This window comes from Marmota monax, unplaced genomic scaffold (assembly GCF_021218885.2).
Source record: "Marmota monax isolate L192 unplaced genomic scaffold, Marmota_monax_Labrador192_F-V1.1 WCK01_AAM20220418_F8-fsc00024, whole genome shotgun sequence".
NCBI lineage: Eukaryota > Metazoa > Chordata > Mammalia > Rodentia > Sciuridae > Marmota > Marmota monax.
In genome coordinates, this window is record NW_026695224.1 from 25,323,558 (window position 1) to 25,346,296 (window position 22,739).

The following is a 22,739-nucleotide window of genomic DNA, read 5'->3' on the forward strand; positions in this document are numbered from 1 at the left end:
AAAACTTTGGGGCTATAGCCTTTCCTCTTGAGTTAAAGAATAAATTAAAAGAATATATTAACAGTACATTCCCCACTTCTCATTACCTTCACCACCTGTTACTTACATTACACACATAATCAATATGCCATTTCACCATCTCTAGAATATTACTCTCATCTGCACAGTTTAAAATATATTTTGTAACACATGTAATTTTAAAGAAACAGCATATTGCAGTTTAGTATGTTCACTTTTAAACAGAATCAATTTTATGTAGATCTCAAAAGATAAGGCTTTAGACCAATAAAAGAGAGTTAAGGGCACCATAACATCAATATTAATTTGATGCAACCCAGACCCCTGACTTATTTACCTAGTCAGTTTAATAGTATTGTCTAGAGAAGCAGAGAGCAGCAAGCCTTTGGAACGACTACTAAAAGCCAGTCCTCGGATCTGTTTGCCATGCATTGGAATATACTGACTGCTTTTCATGTTGGCAGTACTCAACATCTTAACACCAAAGCCTACCAAAGAAGAGAGTAAAAAAACAGTTCAGTTAAAGTTAATTCAGGACCAATGAAAACTATCTTTTCAAGTAGCTCCTTTGTTTACCTTTCTTGGCACATAAATCCTCCAGAAACAGAAGGTCAAACAAAGAAAACAAAAATTCCCCAGTGCAATAATTTACTTAAAGCATGTACAATACATCCCTAATGTCTATTAATAGATGAATGAATAAACAATTATATATACAGACAATGTAATATTACCCAGCAATTAAAAGAACTATTGAATTACACAAAAATATGGACAAATCTTTTTTTAAAAAATATGCTGAAAGTCAAAACAAAGAATAACAATGCACTATAAAACTCTAGAAAATGCAAACTAATCTACATAAAAAGCAGGTCAGGGCTGAGGATATAGCTCAGTTGGTAGAGTGCTTGCCTCACATGCCCAAGGCCCTGGGTTCAATCCCTAACACCTCCAAAAAAAAAAAAAAGAAGCATTTATTTGGAGATGGGGAGAAGAGGAAATACCATGTGGAAGGGATTACAAAAGTGACAAGAAAACTTTTGGCATGATAAATATGTTCATTATATCTTGATGCAGTGATGGTTTCAGGGGTGTACACATATCAAATCACATACTTTAAACATAGTTTAGTTTATATCAATTTTATGTCAATGAAGCTGTTGAGAGACAGAGTATTGCATCTGAAGCACAGATACTCAAAATGCAGAAAGCACACAACAGTAAAGAATGGAGATAAGGCTGGGTGTGGTAAGGCACACCTATAATCCCAGACTTTGGAGGCCAGGGCAGATATATTGCAAGTTGGAGGCCCGACTGAGAAAACCTCTGCAACTTAGCAAGATCCTGTCTCAGAATAAAGAACTGGAGGGGTCTGCTCAGTGCTTGTACTCAATGTTCAGAGTACTTGCTTCGCAGATGTGAGGCACTGTGTTCGATCCTCAGTACCGCATAAAAATAAATAAAATAAAGGTATTGTGTCCTCAACTAAAAATATTATTATTATTTTTTTAAATTGTTGATAGATCTTTATTTTATTATTTATATGTGGTGGGAGAATTGAACCCAGTGCTTCACACATGCCAGGCAAGTGTGAAGCTGAGCCACAGCCCCAGTCCTAAAAATATTAATAATAATAATAAAATAAAGGACTGGGGATGTAGTTCAGTGATAAAGGACCCAGAGGTTTGATCCCTAGTACTGGGGGTGAAAAAACAAAAAGGGATACAATAATAACCAATTTGAGGAAAACCAGAGGTTTTATTTGATCATAAATCATTTTATTAATGTATTGGATGGGGTCAGGCACAGTGACACGTACCTGTAAATCCCAGCTACTAGGAAGGCCAAGACAGGAGAATTCCAAGTTTCAGGATAACCTGGACAACTTAGCAAGATCCTGACTCAAAATTAATAAAGGGCCAGGCATGGTGGTCCATATCAGTAATCTCAGTGATTCAGGAGGCTAATCCAAGTTGGAGGCCAGCCTCAGGAACTTAGCAAGACTGTCTCAAAAAATAAAAGGGGCTACGGAGGAGAATCAGTGGTTAAGCGCCCCTATGTCAATCCCTGGCACCGCCCCACAAATATAAGGTAAAGGATGTAGCTCAGTGGCAGAGCACTTGCCTAGCATGTGTGAGATGGTGGGTTTAATCCCTAGTACTAAAAAAAAAAAATTTAAATCTTAGATGGGATCTAAGAATATTATAAAAAATCCTTTTACTTTATGCTTAAGTGGAGATGTTTTTTTTTTTTTTGTACTGGGGATTGAACTCGGGGACACTTAACCATTGAGCCACATCCCCAGGCCTTTTTGTTTTGTTATTTAGAGACAGGATCTCTGAGTTGCTTAAGGCCTTGCTAAATTTGCTAATGCTGGCTTTGAATTTGTAACCCTCCCACCTCCGAGCCTCTAGGATTACAGGAGTACACCACTGGGCCTAATTGGAAATTCATGATAGCCTCGCATGTGTTAGGCGCTCTACTGCTGAGCCACAACCCCAGCCCTGGAATACTTTTTATTTTGAAAAAGGATCTCATTAAGTTGCTTAGAGCCTTGTTACATTGCAGAGACTGGCCTTGAACTTGTAAAAAAAAAAAAAAATCACATGATAAAGCCAGTAGAAAGAAACATCTGGGGGCTGGGGTGTGGCTCAGTGGTAGAGTGCTTGCCTAGCACTGGGTTTGGATTCAATCCTCAGCAACACATAAAAATAAATAAAATAAGGGTGTTGTATCCAAAAAAAAAAAAGAAAGAAAAACATCTGTAACATCTAGGAACAATTTCATTGGGCATGTGAGGACATTTGGTTTGCAATAGTAAGAAAATCTAAATTAAACTTTACATGCACAAAATAAGAAAATAATTAGCACATGTATTATATAATTAATGCATTCTCCAAGTTCTTTTATTTGGAATTTGAACACTATTGAATATAAGTATTAAATTTTGTCTTAACTTGAATTAGCCCTCAGAATACTTTTGTCACACATTTCAGGTCTAAAATGAAACTAAGCTGAATGGGACATATGGGGAGTGATTTGTTCTCTTTAGACTATAACACTGACTCACACTTCTATGTACCTCCTATTGAAACCTGAATTCTCCAAAAAAGGAGAGAAGAAGAAATAAACAGAGTAGAATAACAAACACGATAGCTGTGGTTCTGAATTGTTTACCTGGAAGGAAGGAGGCCTGAGGAGAAGGCTGTGATATCACCAGGCAGCTCATAGCATCACAGTATGCCATGATTCGGCAGTTTCCTGTCTGAGATACTGTGAAGGTCTTTTGGAAGTGGTACTTGTGCTGGCCCTGGCTGGAGGGCAGGCAGTTTAGGAAACTTGCCTGGGAGCTCCCGGGTTGCTGTGCAATCTGATCTCGATGCTGTATAACAAGTTTTTGCAAATCCTAAAATAAAAAAGGTTTTGTAAACGCAAAGCTGTTTTATTTGACATTTCCTCCAAGAACAATTTCTTGCCAGGGAAGGTGATGTATGCCAGTGCCCAGTGACTCAGGAGGCTGAGGATCCCAAGTCTGAGGCCAGGCTCAGCAACTTACTGAGGCCCTAAGCAGCTTAGTGAAACCTTGCCTTCAAAAACAAGGGCTGGGATGATTGTAGCTCAGTAAGAGAGTGCTTGCCTTGCACATGTGAGGCACTGGGTTCAATCCTCAGAACATAAACACAAATAAAGGTATTATTATGTTCATTTACAACTAAAATATATTAAAACAAAAACAAACAAAAAAACCACAAACACAAAACACCTTGATCTGCTGGGCAAGGTGGCACATGTCTGTAATCCCAGTGGCTAGGGAGGCTGAGATAGAAGGATCGCAAGTTCAAAGCCAGCCTCAGCAAAAGTTAGGCCCTAGGCAACTCAGTGAAAGACCCTGTCTCTAAATAAATCACAAAACAGGGTTGGGGATATGGCTCAGGGGTCAAATGCCCCTGAGTTCAATCCCTAGTACCCAGCTCCCCACTCCCAAAAAAACTTGGAAGAAAGAGTTCTTGTACTAAATATTACCATGAATTCTAGAGAACTGAGTTTTTAGAGTATTTTAACAATCAATGAAATAAGGAGAGCACAGAAGGACAACTTCATTTTATTGGTAGATTTGGGGAGGTAAAAATGACTTTAGTAAGCTGAGCATTCTCAGTTGGTGTTCAATTTTTCTAAAGTTCTGATTGTAGCAGAATCCATCATGAAGTGTGTTTCAGACAAATAGCCTAATCAGACAGAGAATGAACTGGTCATGTTTCCTTCTTTAACAAATTGATAAATCCTATTTATGTTTGTGATGAACCTAAGTAAATATTTAGATTCCTATTATTTGGAGGATTGAACCTGGGCCTTGTATATGCTAAGCATATACATTACCACTGAGTTGTAGACACAGCTCTGTTCTTCAATTCTGAATTCAAAATTTAAGTCACAAGAGCAAACTCACTTGGACGCGACTGTGAAGTTTAGTGCATTCATCAGTGAGAACTTGAAGTTGAAGTCGGCACTGTGCAGACTCTAACTCAGCCTGCTTTCTGAGCATTTGCTCCTTCAGTAAAGCACTAGAAATGGAAAGACAGCAATAAATGTGGATCAGAAAGGTTACAGTACAGAAAGATGTCTTATCAAGATGGCATAGTATGTTCACACTGTCATATACTTTGCTATAAATCTATCAGGCTAGTGGATAATATACACTGAGTCATAAACAAAAGAGAAAAACCTCTCCAATTCAAGAAAAACTACAGGAACTACAAGAGAGTATAGCACGCAGGGTTTAAAACCAACTCATGAGCCTACTGTATTTTCTTTCTTTCTTTTTTTTTTTTTTTGTACAGACACATCCCCAGCATGTTTTTAAAATATTTTATTTAGAGACAGGATCTCACTCAGTTGCTTTGAACTTACAATCTGCCTCAGCCCCTCAAGCCACTGGGATTACAGGTGTGCACCACCATGTCCAGCTGGATTTTGTTTTTAAGGCAAGCAATGATGTCAGGAATTTGCCTCTTACTGGGAAATGGGAACTAAAAAAGGTTTTATGTCAAAAGGAGGGAAAAAAGAACAAAGCCAACTCTCTGCTTCCAGCCAGAGCAAATGTGATTAAAAGAATGTGTTGAATTAAAACAATAAGCTATTAGTTGTTAATGAAATACTCAAATAAAATCACCAAAAAAGGGGCTGAATTAAAGAGATAAAAGTATATACCTAGCAAATGCTAATAAAATAAAAATCAGTCATAATTAAGGCAAAAAGCATGATCAGGCAATAGCCAGTAATCCATCCCAGTGACTTGTGATGCTGAGGCAGGAGGATCACCAGTTTGAGTTCAGCCTGGGCAACTTACACCATGACTCTAAAATAAAAAGGGGGTTGGGGTTGTAGTTCAGAGGTAGAGCGCTTGCCTAGCCCATGTGTGGCACTGGATTTGATTCTCAGCTTCATATAAAAATAAATAAATAAAGGTATTGTGTCCACCTAAAAGGACACAAGGGATATAGTTTCAATCACTGTTGCCAATGCCAAACCATTAACGAGGAAAGGAGTTTAAGAAAAAAGGTTTATTGCTTTGCTACCAAAGGAGAAACAGAGGGGACTCCTGTCCCAAAGGCTGTGATAGAACAGGACGGGGGTGGGTGGGTTATCAAGGCAATTCAGAGAAGATTTAGGGAAAAGAAGATCAGGGAGAAGTGAGAGGTTTAGGGAAAAGATTGGGAAAAAGAAAAAAACATGTAAGTTTCAAAGCCACAAGAGATACAGTCAAAGCATCAAGTGAACCCGTTACATCCTCAGTACTACACACATACATAATAAAGCATGAAGATATAAACAACAATATATAATACATATTCACCAAAAGTAACAATCTTAAATTTGCACATACCTAAAAAGTTTCAAAATATTAAATGCAAAAACAAGGACTGAATTACATTCCAATAAAATCAAAAAGAAAAAAATGATGAAAATTGGAAGGGAAGAGATAAAGCTGCCTATACTTATTTATTTTCAAGAAAAATTCTAGTGAACTCAAAACTATTACGGTTCATCGAGGTTGCTTGAATTAAGACCAAGAAAAGCAGACCTGCTGAGTGCAGTGGTGCACATCAGGAAGCCTAAGGCAAGAGGATCACAAGTTTGAGGACAGCCTCAGCAACTTAGTGAGACCTTGTCTCAAAATCAAGTTCTAGGTCAGTGTAGGCACTTCTATAGAGAAAGACCTTTCTCAAAACAAAACCTAGAAAGGGCTCAGTGGTAAAGCACTTGCCTAGCATGTGTGAAGGCCCTGTGTTCAATCTCCAGAACCATAAACCAAAACAACAACAATAAAAAACCAAAACCAAAAAAATCGGGACTGGAGTTGTGGTTCAGTGGCAGAACACTTGCCTAGCATGTGTGAGGCACTGGGTTCGATCCTTAGTACCACATAAAAATAAACAATTAAAATAAAGGTATGCTATCAACCTACGATTTTTTTTTTAAATGATATCAATGGACTGGGCCTGGGGCTCAGTGACAGAGCACTTGCCTAGCATGTGTGAGGCACTGGGTTCAATCCTCAGTACCACATAAAAAAAACCCAAATATATAAAAATAGAGCTATTATGTCCATCTACAACTAAAAATAATTCTTAAAAAATGATAGACTCGTTAGAAAAAAATCAATAAGATTCCCTACTTACCAGACAACTGATTAGTGAAGGGAATTAAAAAAAAAACATTACCAACAACAATTTTAACAATGACAATCTAGGAATAAAGTTAAAGGATTCAGAAGATCTTTATGAAGCAAAGTATATTCAAAACACAGAAAACCAGAAAAAAAAAAAAAAAAGGAAGGATATTATACAATGTTCACAGCTAGAAAAGACATCATGAAGATTATAACTCCTCAAGTTAACTCTAAAAATTTAATGCTATTTTAATCAAGAGCCCAAAGGATTTACTTATTTTTATTTTTGTGGTACTGGGAATTGAACCCCCCGGGTATTCTAACACTGAGCTACATCCCAGCCGCCCCGCTTTGGTACCAGAGATTGAATGCAGGGGCACTTAACAATTGAGCCATATCCCAAGCCCTTTGTTTTATTTATTTATTTATTACTGATTGATTGTACATGGATTGAACTCTGGGGCTCTCAACCACTGAGCCTCATCCCTAGCCCTATTTTGTACTTTTATTTAGACAGGGTCTCACTGAGTTGCTTAGTGCCTCGTTGCTGCTGAGGCTGACTTTGAACTCTCAATCCTCCTCTCTCAGCCTCCCGATTACAGGTATGTGCCACCATGTCTGGATTTGACCCCTTTATTTTGATACAGGGTCTCACTAAATTGCCTAGGCTGCCCTCCACTTGTGATCCTCTCGCCTCAAATCTCCCTCTCACCTCAATATCCCACTTGAGTTCACATGTGTGCGCCACTCAGTTTTATATGGAACTTAAAAATTGATTTTAGCTGGTATGATGGCCCAAGCATGTAATCCCAGCTGATCAGGTATCTGCAGCAGGAGGATGAAAAGTTGGAGGTCAGCCTAAGGCTCAATGTCTTAAATTGTAACAATATAATGTTTACACAAAGTATAAAAACTTTCTAAGCCACACAATATATAATCATTCTTGGGAATGATAAACAATTTATAAAAGTGGTTTTATCTCTGCTGGGCACTGTGGCGCACACCTATAATCCCAGCAGCTCGGGAGGCTAAGACAGGAGGATCATGAGTTCAAAGCCAGCCTCAGCAAAAGCAAGGTGCTAAGCAACTTAGCAAGAATCTGTCTCTAAATAAAATTCAAAATAGGGCTGGGGATATGGCTCAGTGGTTGAGTGTATCTGATTCAATCCCTGGTACCAAAAAAAAAAAAAAAGTGTTTCTCTTTTCCTCCCTCTCATTTTTTAAATGCCCAGACTGATCTCTAACATATGGGCTCAAGTGATCCTCTCATCTCAGTCTCCCCAATAGTTAGGACTACAGATATGCTACCACACTCAGCTAGGATTTATTCCTTTAGCCAAACCTATAGATTTTGCCTTTTTATTTATTTTAATAGCATTGGGGATGGAACCTGGGTCCTCATACATACAAGGCAAGCACTCTAAACTGAGCTACATTCTATGCCTTTTTTTATGTGCTTTATTCCCCGCCTTTGGTACTGGGAATTTAACCCAGGGGTACTTTACCACTGAGCCATATCCTAAGCCCCTTTTTATTTTAAATTTTGAGACAGTGTCTTACTAAATTGCTTAGGACCTTGCTAAATAGCTGAGGTGGCCTGTTTCAGGTTCTTTTTAACATTTTCTGTATCAGGAATTGAACCCAGGTGCACTTAACCACTCAGTCACATCCCCAGCCCTTTTTTGGTATTTTAATATTTAGACAGTGACAGGCTAAATTGCTGAGGCTGGTTTTAAAGTTGCAATCCTCCTACCTCAGACACCTCAACCACTGGGATGACAGTTGTGTGCCACCGTGCCAGGCTCTTAAATGTTCTTCTTTTTAGTTGTAGTTGGATACAATATCTTTATTTATTTTTATGTGATGCTGAGGATTGAACCCAGGGCCTCACCCATGCTAGGTGAGTGCTCTACCTCTAACCCACAACCCCAGCCCCCTCTTTAATATTCTTAAAGCATATTTTACATAGTAGCCTTTGTTTGGTACTGTGGATTGAATTCAGCGGTGCATTACCACTAAGTTACATCCCAACCCCCTCCCTTTAAATATTTAGTTGACGACGAACCTTTATTTTATTTATTTATATGTGGTGCTGAGAATCGAACCTAGTGCCTGACACATGCTAGGCAAGTGCTCTTGTACTAAGCCACAACCCCAGTCTCCCAACCCTTTTGAGACAGGGTCTTGCTAAGTTGCCCAGGCTGGCCTTGAACCTGGGATCTCCCTGCTTCAGACTCCCAAGTCAGTGCAATTACAGGTATACCCCACCATACCCAGCTTTAAGTAGTACTTTAAGCAACTGTTTAAGGCTTACAAAATGTTGGTAGTTTTTTGCATTGCACGTGCAAATTTTTTATGAGCTTTCTATTAGGAGAGCTGTTGTACAGGGCCTTAGGAACATGAAAAGCAAAAATGGCATCAGTTAAGTAATGTGCTAGACTGCTGCCCCTGCTCTTTGTGACAGGGTCTTGATATGTTGCCCAGGCTGGCCCCAAACTTATGGGCTCAATCATCCTGCCTCAATCTCCTAGGTTTCTGGGACTAGAGTGCAACACAGCACCCAGCTTCAGATGTTCATTTTTAATGCTGTATAGAGAGCAAACAGTGCAGATTCCCTTCAGAAGATCATCAGGTGTGCATTTTAAATAATAATGTAGGACAGACTGAAATCTCTCTAGAAATTCCCAAATCAGAAAGTCTCAGAACCACACTAAAAGTGGTTTCATACTCCCTTTTAAAGATGTGCCTACGAGAACACAAAGGGAATAGTCCAGGTAGGCACACTCTCACCACTTACCTTTTCACCTGCTCTTGTTCACTGGTGTCCAAAGCTCTGAGGGTTCGGGCATAAAGGACAATGATGTCATTGTGCTTGGCTTTCTTGTTGCACTAAAGAGTCCAATGGAAAACAATTAGTGTGGTTCTAGGAATTCTGACTTAACATATTAGGTCCTTACTTAATTATGGTCCTTACCTGGGGACATTTTCGTGCTTGTCCTTTAAGCCACTTAGAAATGCATCTATACCCAAAGAGGTGCCCACAGCGTAATGCTGAGAGCCGGTGGTCGCCAGCATTGGTCCACTGTTCCAAACATATTGTGCAAGTATCCCCTTCTTCTTCATCCGTAGAAGCAGAAGGTAGAGTAGGATTGGATTTCTGGGGAGACTGCTGGATGGAAATTGGGATACACTCAAATGAGAAAATGCAAAATCAGGCTCGAAAAGGGTAAACAACTCTATCCAATTAACAAAAGTACACAAAAATGACACAAACCTCGCTGAAATGGATGCAGAAAAACTGCAATACCTATAAATTACTTTTTATTTTTTTCTAGAATGCAATCTGGCAAAATATAAATCATGAAAATACTGTTACTTTTTGTGGTGCTGGGGATTAAACCCAGGGGTTCATGCATACTATACATATATTCTAACTCCCAGTCTTTTTGAAACACATCTCGCTAAATTGACAACGCTGCCTTTGAACTTGTAGTCCTCCTGTCTGTCTCCTGTATCACTGGGCTTATGGGTGTATACCACCACTCCTGGCTCCATACTACTATTTTTTTTTTTTTTTGGTATCGGGGGTGCTTTACCACTGAGCCACATCACAAGGTCTTTTTTTTTTTTAATATTTAAAATTTTTTTAGTTGCAGTTGGACACAATATCTTTACTTATTTATTTTCATGTGGTGCTAAAGATGAAACCCAGGGCCTCGAATATGGTCTACCTCTGAGCCACAATCCCAGCCACAGGGTCTTGTTGAATTGCTTAGGGTCTTGCTAGCTGCTAAGGCTGGCATCAAACGTGTGATCCTCCTGCCTCAGCCTCCTAAGCCACTGGGATTAAAAGCCCATACTACCTTTTGATCTTATTAAATTCTTGGATTTTCCCTTCATTGAAGAAAAGCAGCGGTTGGGGTTTAGCTCAGTGGCAGAGCACTTGCCTAGCATGTGCAAGGCCATGAGTTCGGTCCTTAACCCTGGTAACAAAAACAAAACAAAAACAAAAAAGAAAAGAAAAACAACTAGAGCTGATGTGGCTCAGCAGAACACTTGCCTAGCATGTGTGAGGCACTGAGTTAGATTCTCAGCATTGCATATAAATGAATAAATAAAGGTCCATTGACAACTAAAATTATAAATACACACATTACAAAAAAGCAGCTATCTGTACAAAGATTTAAAAAAGGGGGGGGCTTGGGATGTGGCTCAAGTGCTGGCGCGCTCGCCTGGCATGCGTGAGGCACTGGGTTTGATCCTCAGCACCACATTAAATAATTAAGATACTGTGTCCATCTAAAACTAAAAAATAAAATATTAAAAAAAAAAAGTACATATGGATGTCTGATGACACCAGGCACTGTTGAAGGTGAGAGAGAAATGGACATGCTTACATACTGGTGTTATATAAGTATAAAGTTGCACTAATTCCTGGAGGGTAATTTGGATATCTATCAAAATTACAACGTGTCTTTGATACAGCAATGTCTCTGCTAAGAAATATATCCCCAATGGGTATAATCACAAATATTTGTGAAGACAACTGAATAAAAATGTTCAGTGCAATATGATTCATATAATAAAAACATAAAAAGAGCAAACAACCATGGTGTACACAAGAGTTAACTAAAAATTTATTCCTACAATGGAATACTGTACAGCTATTAAAAACAAGAGTCAAATCTATATACTGACAATGGAAAGCTCTCCAAGATGTAATAAGCTGGGGAGTGGGGAAAAAGCCAGATTAAGGACAAAATCTAATTCTTTCTGTGTAAATTTTTAACAAGAAACACATATAAATATGTGTTTATATGTATGTAAAAGATTTTCAGAAATAGAAACATGGAGACAATATAGAAACATGCAAGAAAGTAGACAAATAATGTTCTGAGATCGACAGAATTCAAAGCAGGTGTAAATGATTCATATATAGGAAAATAAGCACATATGTCATCTTAAAAAATGAAAAGCTGTTTATCACATTCTGCTTGAAATTTTTAAGGCACATTTATACCTATTTTTAAATATTTTCCAGTATTGGGAACTGAATCTAGGGGGAACTCTGCTACATCCACAGCCCGTTTTGCTTTTTATTTTGAGATAGAATGAGCACAGGTTGTGGGACTGGGGAGGAGTCTCATTAAGTTGCTGAGGCTGGCCTTATACTTGTGATCCTCCTGTCTCAGCATCCCAAGACTCTGGGATTACGTGTGTGGACTACCCTGCTGAAATATACCTAATTTCTCAACTGATATTTAACCATGTTAGATAGACAGACGGTTATTCTCAAACACCCCCAACCTTTTTAAACTTAAGAGGAAGCAATCATGGAAATAATGAGAAACAGAAAAAGGATCCACATCTAGGCTTGTTACGGTTCGGGTATAAGGCATCCCCCAAAAGTTCATGTGTGAAACAATGCAATTACAAGAGCTGTAACAATCAGTGGCTTAATCCACTGATGTATTAACCAGGTAGTAACCTTAGGCAGGTAGGAGGAGGAAGGTCATTGGGGGCATGCCTTTGGGGTATATACTTTGTCCCTGGTGAGTGGAGCTCTCTCTGCTTCCTTTTTGCCATGTCTTGAGCTGCCTTCCTTTGCCACTTACTTCCATCATGATGTTCTGCCTTATACTGGACCCAGAACTATAGAGGTGAACCATGGACTGAACCTCTAAAACTGTGAGCCAAAATAAACTTGTCCTCCTCTATTTGTTATCAGGTCTTTGGTCACAGGGCTTACTGTCTTCAGAGCCTGAAAGCTTTCTATTTTAAACAGCAACCACCTTTAAGATGAAATATAAACTTTTCATTTAAAAGCATGTTCATATTACCTGTTTGGGAAGGGTCTTGTCTCCACTGATAAATGTAACTTCTTGGTCTGCTGAGACATCTCCCAGTTGCTCTGCCAAATTGTATCCAAAAATGACAGAATAGATAAAAACGGGGGGAAAAAAGACATTAGGTACAAGAAAGTAGCAGGAGAAAGTCTAACTCACTGAAGCTTTCCATTTCTAACTGGTACTGAGCTGCAAGAGGGATGACATTTCCCCAAATACCATCAATGAATTTATTACTGTCATTACTATTTACTTATTTTGTATATTCTTAAGCATACATAGACAAGGGACTGAATTTACAAAATTTTTATTTCAAATACGGAATCCATTTCCTTCTCAGATGTGTAAGAAAATGAAAGGGAATTTTACATTTTATTACAAAGGGACTGACTCACAGGGACACAAATCGAATAAAACCATGAGTCAGATCAAATCCTCATTATAACCATGACCAGAGAAAGCTCTGTAGTGTAAGCAGAGGAATCCATGATATTTGAAGGAGAAAGGGAAGGTATAAAAGCACAAATCTACATTTTCTTGCCTTCTGAAGCTTGAGCTTTGTGGATGTTAAACTTTTGAATTCAAACATGGATAAAATACTGACCTTCTGAAATGACAGCTTCAGTCTCTTCTGCAGGGACAACAACCTCTTCATACTCTGCAGAGCTCTCACTGTCAGAATCAGAACTGCTTGACACTGGCAAGTCTTCAGGTACAGGATCCCTAGTCTCTGAATCATAAGATGCAGCTGGAAAGTGAGGCTGGGTCCTGCTCACCTGAAAGTAAGCATCCAGTGGTGCTCTCAACCTATATATGCAAAAGACAACAGAATCATAGTATAATACACCATCATCAAACTAATAACCTATAGTAATGTGAAGGTAAATCTTAGTTATTCCAATCAATTATTTCAATATGCTACCTTTGAAAGTTGTAGAAGGAAGAGCAGATATAGACAGGTGCTCACTGGCCTGGGTATTCTTTTCGGTAGTGAGAATTGAACACAGAGGCACTCTACCACTGAGCCATATCACCAGCCATCTTTTTAGTTTTTGAGACAGGGTCTTGCTAAGTTGCCAAGGCTGGCCTCAAACTTGCAATACTCCTACTTCAGCCTCCAGAGCTGCTGGGATTATAAGCATGTGCCAGCACAACCTGCTGGATATTTTTAAAATCACTGCTACTTTGGTCCACAATGGAGCACGACTCTTCTGCTTAAAGTTAATTCTGTGTGATTTTACAGTTTCTCACATTGTAAAACTGCTGATTTAAAAGCGAACAACTTGCCAGGTGCGGTGGTGCATACCTATAATTCCAGAGGCTCGGGAGGCTGAGGCTCAGGAGGATGGTGAGTTCAAAGCCAGCCTCAGCAAAAGCGAGGTGCTAAGCAACTCAGTAAGACCCTGTTTCTAAATAAAAATACAACATAGGGCTGGGGCTAGGGCTCAGTAGTCGAGTGCCTGAATTCAATCCCTGGTACTCTCCTCATGCCCCGCCAAAAGTGAACAACTTGCTGAGCATGGTGGCTCATACCTGTATTTCCAGTGACTCAGGAGGCTGAGGTAAAAGATAAAAAATAAAAGGGCTAGGGATGTAAGAATAATGTCAGTGGTTTTAGCATGCCCAGAAATTATGTAATTGTAGCCACATTTGATTCCAAAACATTTTCATGTTATCTAACAGGAACCTTCTACTCATAAGCAGTCATTCCCTTTCTCTCCTCCTCCCAGGAATCACTATTCTACTTTCCATCTATATATTTGCCTATTCTGGGCATTTCATATGAACTGAATCTTACAATATATGGCCTTTTGTGTCTGGACTCTTTACAACTTGATAAATAAAAGATCATCTATAAAAATTATAGCTTCATTTTTTTTTCCTTTCTTATCAAGCTTCCTGGTACAAAGTTGAACAAAAGTGGTAAAAACAGAAATCTTTGTCACGTTTCTCATTTTAGGAGTAAAGTTTCCAGTCTTTGACCATTTATTGAGATGTTATTTAGAAATTTTTCATTAATGACTTTTATCCTGTTGAGGAAATTCCCGTCATTCCTAGTTTACTGTGTATGTTTATCATGACGTGGTCTTGGATAGCATCTATTGAGATATTCATTCTTTTACCCATATTGTTTTTATTTTCATTTTTGGTACTAGGATTTAACTAGGAGTATTCTACCTCTGAGCTACATCCCCAGCCCCTTTTAAAATTTTTGAGAGGGAAAGAGCCAGGTATGGCAGTGCTCGCCTATAATCTCAAAGACTTTAAAGGCTAAGCAAGAGGAACCAAAGTCTGAGGCGAGATCCTGTCTCAAAAAATAAAAAGGACTGGGGATACAGATCAGTGATAGAGGATCCTGGGTTCAATTTACAGTACTGATTTAAAAAAAAAAAAAAAAAAAAAAAAAAAACAGGGGTGGGGTGGGGAGTCTCAATTGCCAAGCTGGCCTTAAACTTGTGATTCTCCTGCCTCAACTTTCCCAATTCACTGGGGTTACATGCATGCACCACTACACCCAACCCCTATACGGAGATACCATGGTGTATGTCATTAATTGCTTTTTGACTGTTGAATCAACTTTGCTTTCCTGGAACAAATGCTATTTAGTTATGATATATAATCCTTCCTACACGTTGCTGGATTTGGTTTGCTAGCATTTCACTATATGATTTTGGTACCAAAGCAGTACTGACCTCATAGAATCAGGAAATATTCTCTCCTTCCATTTTTAGAAAAAGAGTTTATAAAGTAATGTATGCTTATTTCCTTTTAAATTACTCGGTAGAATTCATGAGGGATACCATCTGATTCTGGAATCTTCTTTGTGAAGTGTTCTTATTTCTTTCTTTTTTTTTGTGGTGCTAGGAATTGAACTAAAGGCTTCATAAATGCTAGGTCAGCACTTTAACACTGAGCTAGGCACCTAAACCTTTTCTAAATTTACTTTATAAAAGGCTATTGTGGGGGGCTGGGGATGTGGCTCAACCGGTAGCGCGCTCGCCTGCCATGCGCGCGGCCCAGGTTCGATCCTCACCACCACATACAAACAAAGATGTTGTGTCCGCCGAAAACTAAAAATAAATAAATAAATAAATAAATAAATAAAAGGCTATTGTGGGCTGGGGTTGTGACTCAGTGGTAGAGCATTCACCTAGCATGCATGGGGCACTGGGTTCAATCCTCAGCACCACATAAAAATAAAATAAAGGTATTATGTCCACCTACAACTAAAAAAAAAAAAAAAAAAAAAAGACAGGATCTTGTTAATTGCCCGAGGTGGTCTCTAACTTGCCAGACTCTCAAGTAGGTGGGATCACAGTATGTGCAACTATCCCTGGCATGCTTTTAATTATTACTAATTAAATCTCTATACTTGTTTTGTTCTACTCAGATCCCCGCCCCACCAAGAGCATTGATAGCTTATATCTTTCTAATTATTTGACATTTTCACCTAAGTCATTTAATTTCTTGACATAAAAATGTTCACACTATTCCTTCATAATACTGTTCTCTTTAATAAAACTGGTAATATCCTCTAGTCCAATACCAATTTTAATATTTTCTTTTGTGGTATAGATTGAACCCAGGGGAACTCCACCACTGAACTATAGCCCCAACTCTTTCCATTTTTTGAGATAGGATCTCATTAAGTTGCTGAGGCTGGTCTCAAACTTGCAATTCTTTTGCTTTAGCCTCCTGAGTAGCCAGGATTACAGGCATGCGCCGCTTTGCTGGACCCTGAGTCTTCTCTATTTAGTTTGTTACTATTCTTTTTAAATATTTATTTAGTTTTAAGTGGACACAATCTTTATTTTACATTTATGTGGTGCTGAAGATCAAACCCAGTGCCTCATGCATGCTAGGTGAGCACTCTACCACTGAGCCACAATCCCACCCCCCCATTCTTTTTTTAAAAAAACTTTTATTTATTTTATTGTGGTGCTGAGGATTTAACAGTGTCTCACACGGACTAGGCAAGCATTCTACCACTGAGCTACAACCTTAGCCCCCTCTATTTAGTTTTTGTTCAATCTAGCTAGAAACATGTCCATTTTGCCAATGTCTTACAAGGGCTAGGGATATATGTCAGTGGCAGAGTGTGTGCTATTATTAGCAAATACAAGGCCCTGGGTTCAATTCTCAAACTTTTGGATTGGTTCACTTTCTCTCTTTTTTCTCTATTTCATATATTGCCTTTTGTGGGGCAGTGGTGGTACTGGAGCGTTCTACCCCTGAGCTACATCCCCAGCTCTTTTTATTTTTTGAGACAAGGTCTCACTACGTTGTTGAGTCTGGCATGGAATTTATGATCCTCCTGCCTCAGCCTTCCAAACCACAGGATTATAGGAACATACCACCATGTATAGATAGGTTTTTATTATGTTGTTCAAGTCTTCTACCTTCCTTGTTAATTTTCTAATTGTTTGACCCATATTTTAAAGTATCAGCTGGGTATGGTGACATATGCCTGTAATATTGCAGGTTTAAGGCCAGCCTTAGCAACTTAGAGGCTCTGAACAACTTAGCAAGACCCTTTCTTAAAATAAAGAAGTAGGGACTGAGGTTGTGAGGGTACTGGGTTCAATCCTCAGCACCACATAAAAATTAATAAGTAAAATAAAGGTAATGTGTCCATCTACAACTAAAAAATATTTTAAAAAAATAAATTAAAAAAGTAAAAGGACTGAGAGCTCAATGTTAGAGCACTTGCCTAGCACATGTAAGGCACTAGGTTCAATCCTCAGCACCACATAAAAATGAAAAACAAAACAAAACAAACAAAAACAAAGGTATCCTGTCTGTAATGGCTAATTTGAACTCTCAACTTGATTAGATTAAGAAATGCCAAGGATTAAGATTATGGGTGTGTCCAGGAATGACTGGCATGAGGGATAGCCAACTGAGATGGAGACCCTCCATAAGCGTGGGTAGCACCAACCAAAAGGATAATGGCTTGGATGGAATAAAAGTTGGAAGAAGAAAGAAGCAGCAGTAGATGTAAGCTCAATTCTTCTTGAATGGGTTCTTGGTTACTGCTGCAATTGTCTGAAGATATAATTTTCCCTTCCTCACTCTTCCAAAAGAGGACTCTGACAGTGATTCTCCAGAAGGCTTAGGTCTCAGTCGAGGGTAGCACCATGGATTCCTCTTGTTCTGGGGCTTCAGCCTCTTAAATTGTGCAGCTACTGGTTCTCCCAGCTCTCCAGCCTACAGACAGCCATTGTGGACTATCCAGTTTCTGATCACATAAGCCAATCTAATAAGTCCCCTTTTTATAATTATATTTCCGTTAATTCTGTTCCTCTAGAGAACCCTAATACATTGTCGATCTACAACAACAACAACAAAAGTAAAAGGACTAAGGATGAAGCTAAATGGTAGAGAATCCCTGGGTTCAATTCCCAATATCAAAACAAAACAAAACAAAAACAGCAGCAGGAGCAAAAAGTGAAGTATTCATGTCTAGTATACGGCCTAATTCTCCCTTTAATTGTCAACTTTTCCTTCATGGACTTTAGGGCTCTTTTGTTAGGTGTAGGCAGGTTTATAATTCTTATACCTTCTAGATGTATTGGTACTTTCATCATTATAAAAATGCTTTCTTAAAAAAAAAAAAAATGCTTTCTTAAACTCATAACCATTTTTTGTCTTAAAGCTTATTTTACTGGGCTGGGTTTGTGGCTCAGTGGTAAAGAGCTTGCCTAGCATGTGACACACTGGGTTCGATTCTCAACACCGCATATAAATAAATGAATAAAATAAAGATCTATCAGCATCTTAAAAAAAGAAAAGCCTATTTTATTTTGTATTAGTACGCCAACCCCAGCTCCCTTTTGGTTACTGTTTGTATGGTACATTGTCGGGGGGGGGGGGGCTACTAGGGATTGAACTCAGGGGCACTTGACCACTGAGCCACATCCCCAGACCTATTTTGTAATTTATTTAGAGACAGGGTCTCACTGGGTTCTCAGTGCATCACTGTTGTGAGGCTGGTGATCCTTCTGCCTTAGCCTCCCAAACTGCTGGGATTACAGGCATGTGCTACTGAGCCCAGCCTCTATAGTGGTTTTATTTCTCTCTGTAAAATGGTATCTGGTTTATAATGTCACCCTCTTATGAGCTCAATATCACAAGTCAGTTGCCTGACCAAAAACAATCAATTCTAGAGTCCCTCCAACCAGACTGAGTGTATAAACAAGCAAAGCTGAGAACTATTGCAAGAGGCCACTTTGCAGTCAGTCAGTTTCTGGTAACACTATTCCTAATTCTTAACTGTGAAAGGGTAGCCCACGTCCTCAAACTGCACACTACAAGGTTCCATTACCTATGACACAAATGTATGAATTTTTTTTTTTTTTAATGGCGCTGGGGCCGGGTACAATGATGCATGCTTGTAATCCCAGTGGCTCAGAAGGCTGATAAGAGGATTATGAGTTCAAAATCAGCTTCAGCAAAAAAAAAAAAAAAAGAGAGAGGTGCTAATCAACTCAGTGAGACCCTCTCTCTAAATAAAATACAAAATAGAGCTGGGAATGTGGCTCAGTGGTCAAGTGCCCCTGAGTTCAATCTCTGGTACCAAAAAAAAAAAAAAAAAGAAAGAAATTCTAACTTATGGTGCTGGGGATTGAACCCAGAGCCTTGTATATGCAAAGCAAGTACTCTACCAACTGAGCTATATCCCTAGCCCACGAAATCTTACTCTGCCTTTATAGTCTGAGAAATGACAGGTTAATAATGATATTAATGCACATTTGCAACTCAAGATCAGAGCCACAGCAATAGCAAACTCTGAGACAACAATTAGCAGGATCCATGGTAAAAAGATGCAAGAACTGGGGATGTACTCAGTGCTTACCTAGCCTATGTTGAGTTCTGGGTTAGTACTTCCAAACACGTATTAAAAGGGTGGGAGGAGGCTGGGACATGGTGCAGTGGTTAAGTGCCCTGAGTTCAATCCCAGTACCTCCTCCCACCCAAAAAGATTCTGAATCAAGAACCAGAAGGCAATAGTCAAATTTTAGAGTCACTCCAGGCAAATCACAAGTTATTCCACTGGCTCTCTCATTTGTAAAACAGGTAACAGATGACCTAGCTTCTGCATTTTAATATTATCTCAATATTTCCATAGCGTTCGAAAACAAGTAAAATCAAAGGTCCACTACGTTAACCCTTTTGTGCTATAACTACGAGAACCTGAATACTGTACTCTCTCAGGGTCCAAATTTGTTTCACATATAAAATGAAGAAGTTAAATTCAATCTCTAAACATTATGAAAATATTCAGAGGTCAGATGTGAAAAAGGGCATTTTAAATAAAACCACGAGGCATAGAAAATGTTATTCTTCATCTTATCAAGTCTTTTAAGGTTTGACAGCTAAGCCCTTATTAAAGAGGCAAGACCAAACCAAAGACTATGGACAAAAATTATTTGGGGACTGGGACTATAGCTCAGAAGTAGAGCACATGATTAGAATACACAAGGCTCTGGGGTGAATCCCCAGCACACAGACACCCCAATAAATTATTTTCAACTCTGCAACACATTTTCAAGTGAGGCAACCTGAAATGTCTCCCAATTACTTAGATAGGCTGTGAATTAATTCAAATCCATTCTTTTTTTTTTTTTAAAGAGAGAGAGAGAATTTTTTAAATATTTATTTTTCAGTTTTTGGCAGACACAACATCTTTATTTTATTTTATGTGGTGCTGAGGATCGAACCCGGCGCCCCACGCATGCCAGGCAAGCACGTTACCGCTTGAGCCACATCCCCAGCCCCTCAAATCCACTCTTTACAAGCCTTTTTTTAAATACCTGTAAGTAGAGTAACCAGTGAACAATGGATCTTGGTTGAGTGGAGTAGACTTGCAAATCAGGAATTTTTTTTTTTTTTTTTGCATACAAGACACAAAAGATCTAAGAGCTAACTTTGGGCTCTTGTAGCTCAGAGGTAAAGTGTGTGCTCAGCATGTACAAAGCCCTGGGTTCGATCCCCAATATCATATTAAAAAAAAAAAAAAAATCAGGCATAGTGGCACATGCCTGTTTTCTCAGTGACTCAGAGGCTGAGGCAAGAGGATTGAAAGTTCATGGATAGCTGCAGCAACTTAGCAAGACCCTGTCTCAAAATAAAAAATAAAGGGACTGGAGCTATAGCTCAGCGGCACAGTGCTTGCCTCGCGCATGTGAGGCACTGGGTTTGATTGTCAGCACCACATAAAAATAAACAAAATAAAGCCACGCTTTATTTTGTTTGTCCATCTACAACTAAAAATAAATAAAAATTAGGAAAAAAATAAAAATTAAAAAAACAGGGACCGGGGTTGTGGCTCAGAGGTAGAGCGCTCTCCTAGCACATGCACGGTCCTAGGTTCAATCCTCAGCACCACATAAAAATAAATAAAACAAAGGTATTGTGTCCAACTACAACTAAAAAACAAATATTAAAAAAGGGGGGTGATGAGAATGGGGATGTAGCTCAGTGGTTAAATGCCTCTGTTCAATCTATAGTGCCAAAAACTAAAAAATTAAAACCACCACCACCATCACCATCAAAAAACCACCACCAACAACAAAAAGCACACTTCCATAGAAACTATTACTAAAACAAACTGGCCCCTAGTTTTCAAAGCATACCTGTGTGACTTATTCCTTCAACTACTTAGTGAAGCAAAACGAGACATTTTTATTTCTACCTGACTTATAAGGAAGTAAGGGTTCAAAACAGTTATCCTTAGCAGCATTTGGGGTATGGCCAGAGCCCGAGTTTCATAGTTCTAGTATGGCACTGAACATAGGACTTATACATAAATTTACCTGGCATTGTCGGTCCTCTGAGACCCTGAAGCTCTTGCCCTCCGAGAAGTGGACCCCCTCCTCCTCCTTGCTCTCACTGGCCCCACACTTTGGTCTGAAGGAGGTCTCAGAAATTCCAGCATTCCATGAAGTCTCTGCAGCCCACTGATGAAGCTGTTCATTGAATCCAAGGAAGCTGCTTGGAGAGTATGGTTAGCACCAGATCCCTGTCTATGCTCTTCTGAAGCCCCAGGATTAATGTTCTGCACATTATCTTCTGAGAGCTCCACTTCCTCAGTCAGGGCAATGGATATGTGTGGAGCAGGGTGGAGCAGGGGTAGTACCCCCTGGCTGCTGACTCCTTCAGCAGGAGCAGGCTGGGGGAGGGGTGGCCCCCCAAGGCTGTTGACTCCTTCAACAGGAACAGGCTGGAGAAGGGATGGTCTTTCTTGGCTGCTGACTCCTTCAGCAGGAACAGGATGGAGCAGGGGTGGTCTTTCTTGACTGCTGACTCCTTCAACAGGAACAGGTTGAAGGAGGGGTGGTCTCCCTTGGCTGCTGACCACTTCAGTGGGAGCAAGCTGTTCTGTAGCATGATCTAACTGCACCTGAAGATCATAGTCCATTGCTTCTTGAGCCATCACTGGGGAAATGTATTAGTAAAATAGATAAAACATGTTATACAGCTGATATAATCATTAAATAATCTTTCAGAATTTTTGTTTAAGATAATTTGTAGCAAAACTGACACTTAAATGGGACTGGGGTTGTGGCTCAGTGGTAGAGTGCTTGCCTAGCAAGTGTGAGGCACTGGGTTTGATTCTCAGCACCACATAAAATAAAGGTCCATCAACAACTAAATTAAAACAACAACAAAAAAATGGACACTTTTAAGATCTAAGAAATCAAAAGGGTTTTGGTAATCAACATTTTCCCCATAAGGAACACATATACACACAGCCAGTTGTGGTGGTGCACACTTATAATCCCAGCTACTCAAGAAGCTTAGGCAGAAGATCACAAGTTCAAGGTCAGCCTGGGAAACTAAGCCAAGACCCTATCTCAAAATAAAAAGGGTTGGGGATGTAGCTCAATGGTGGTAGGGCACTGTTGGGTTCAAACCTCAGTACTGAAACTTTGTGTGTGGGTGGGGTGGGGGGCAGCACTTATAACCAGCTTTCTAGGTTGCCCTTTAAAACATAAAATCCTGGGCTGGGGTTGTGGCTCAGAAGTAGAGCACTTGCCTAGCATGCATGAGGCACTGGATTCGATCCTCAGCACCACATAAAAATAAAATAAAGGTATTTTGTCCACCTACAACTAAAAAGTAAATTTTTAAAAAATAAAACATAAAAATCCTGTGACTATAGTAATACATGCCAAAATAGATCTACAAAACAAGGGGACCAC

General features: G+C 39.3%; 1 protein-coding gene across 2 annotated transcripts in view; it reads right to left on the bottom strand.

Annotated features, from left to right (window-relative positions):
• Positions 1 to 22,739, bottom strand: part of Rfwd3 (ring finger and WD repeat domain 3) — a 40,680-nt gene that overhangs the window by 11,533 nt on the left and 6,408 nt on the right. Inside the window, exons 2-9 of one of the 2 annotated variants that reach the window (XM_046435084.2) lie at positions 21,351 to 21,972; positions 13,139 to 13,341; positions 12,529 to 12,599; positions 9,663 to 9,854; positions 9,486 to 9,577; positions 4,466 to 4,580; positions 3,196 to 3,424; positions 356 to 506 (exon numbers count right to left, since the gene is read on the bottom strand). In XM_046435084.2, the coding sequence (XP_046291040.1) occupies positions 356 to 506; positions 3,196 to 3,424; positions 4,466 to 4,580; positions 9,486 to 9,577; positions 9,663 to 9,854; positions 12,529 to 12,599; positions 13,139 to 13,341; positions 21,351 to 21,970 (1,673 nt within the window). In that variant the 5' untranslated portion in view covers positions 21,971 to 21,972. Of the gene's footprint in view, positions 1 to 355; positions 507 to 3,195; positions 3,425 to 4,465; positions 4,581 to 9,485; positions 9,578 to 9,662; positions 9,858 to 12,528; positions 12,600 to 13,138; positions 13,342 to 21,350; positions 21,973 to 22,739 lie in introns of both variants that reach the window. The other variant, XM_046435083.2, reaches the window with a different exon arrangement.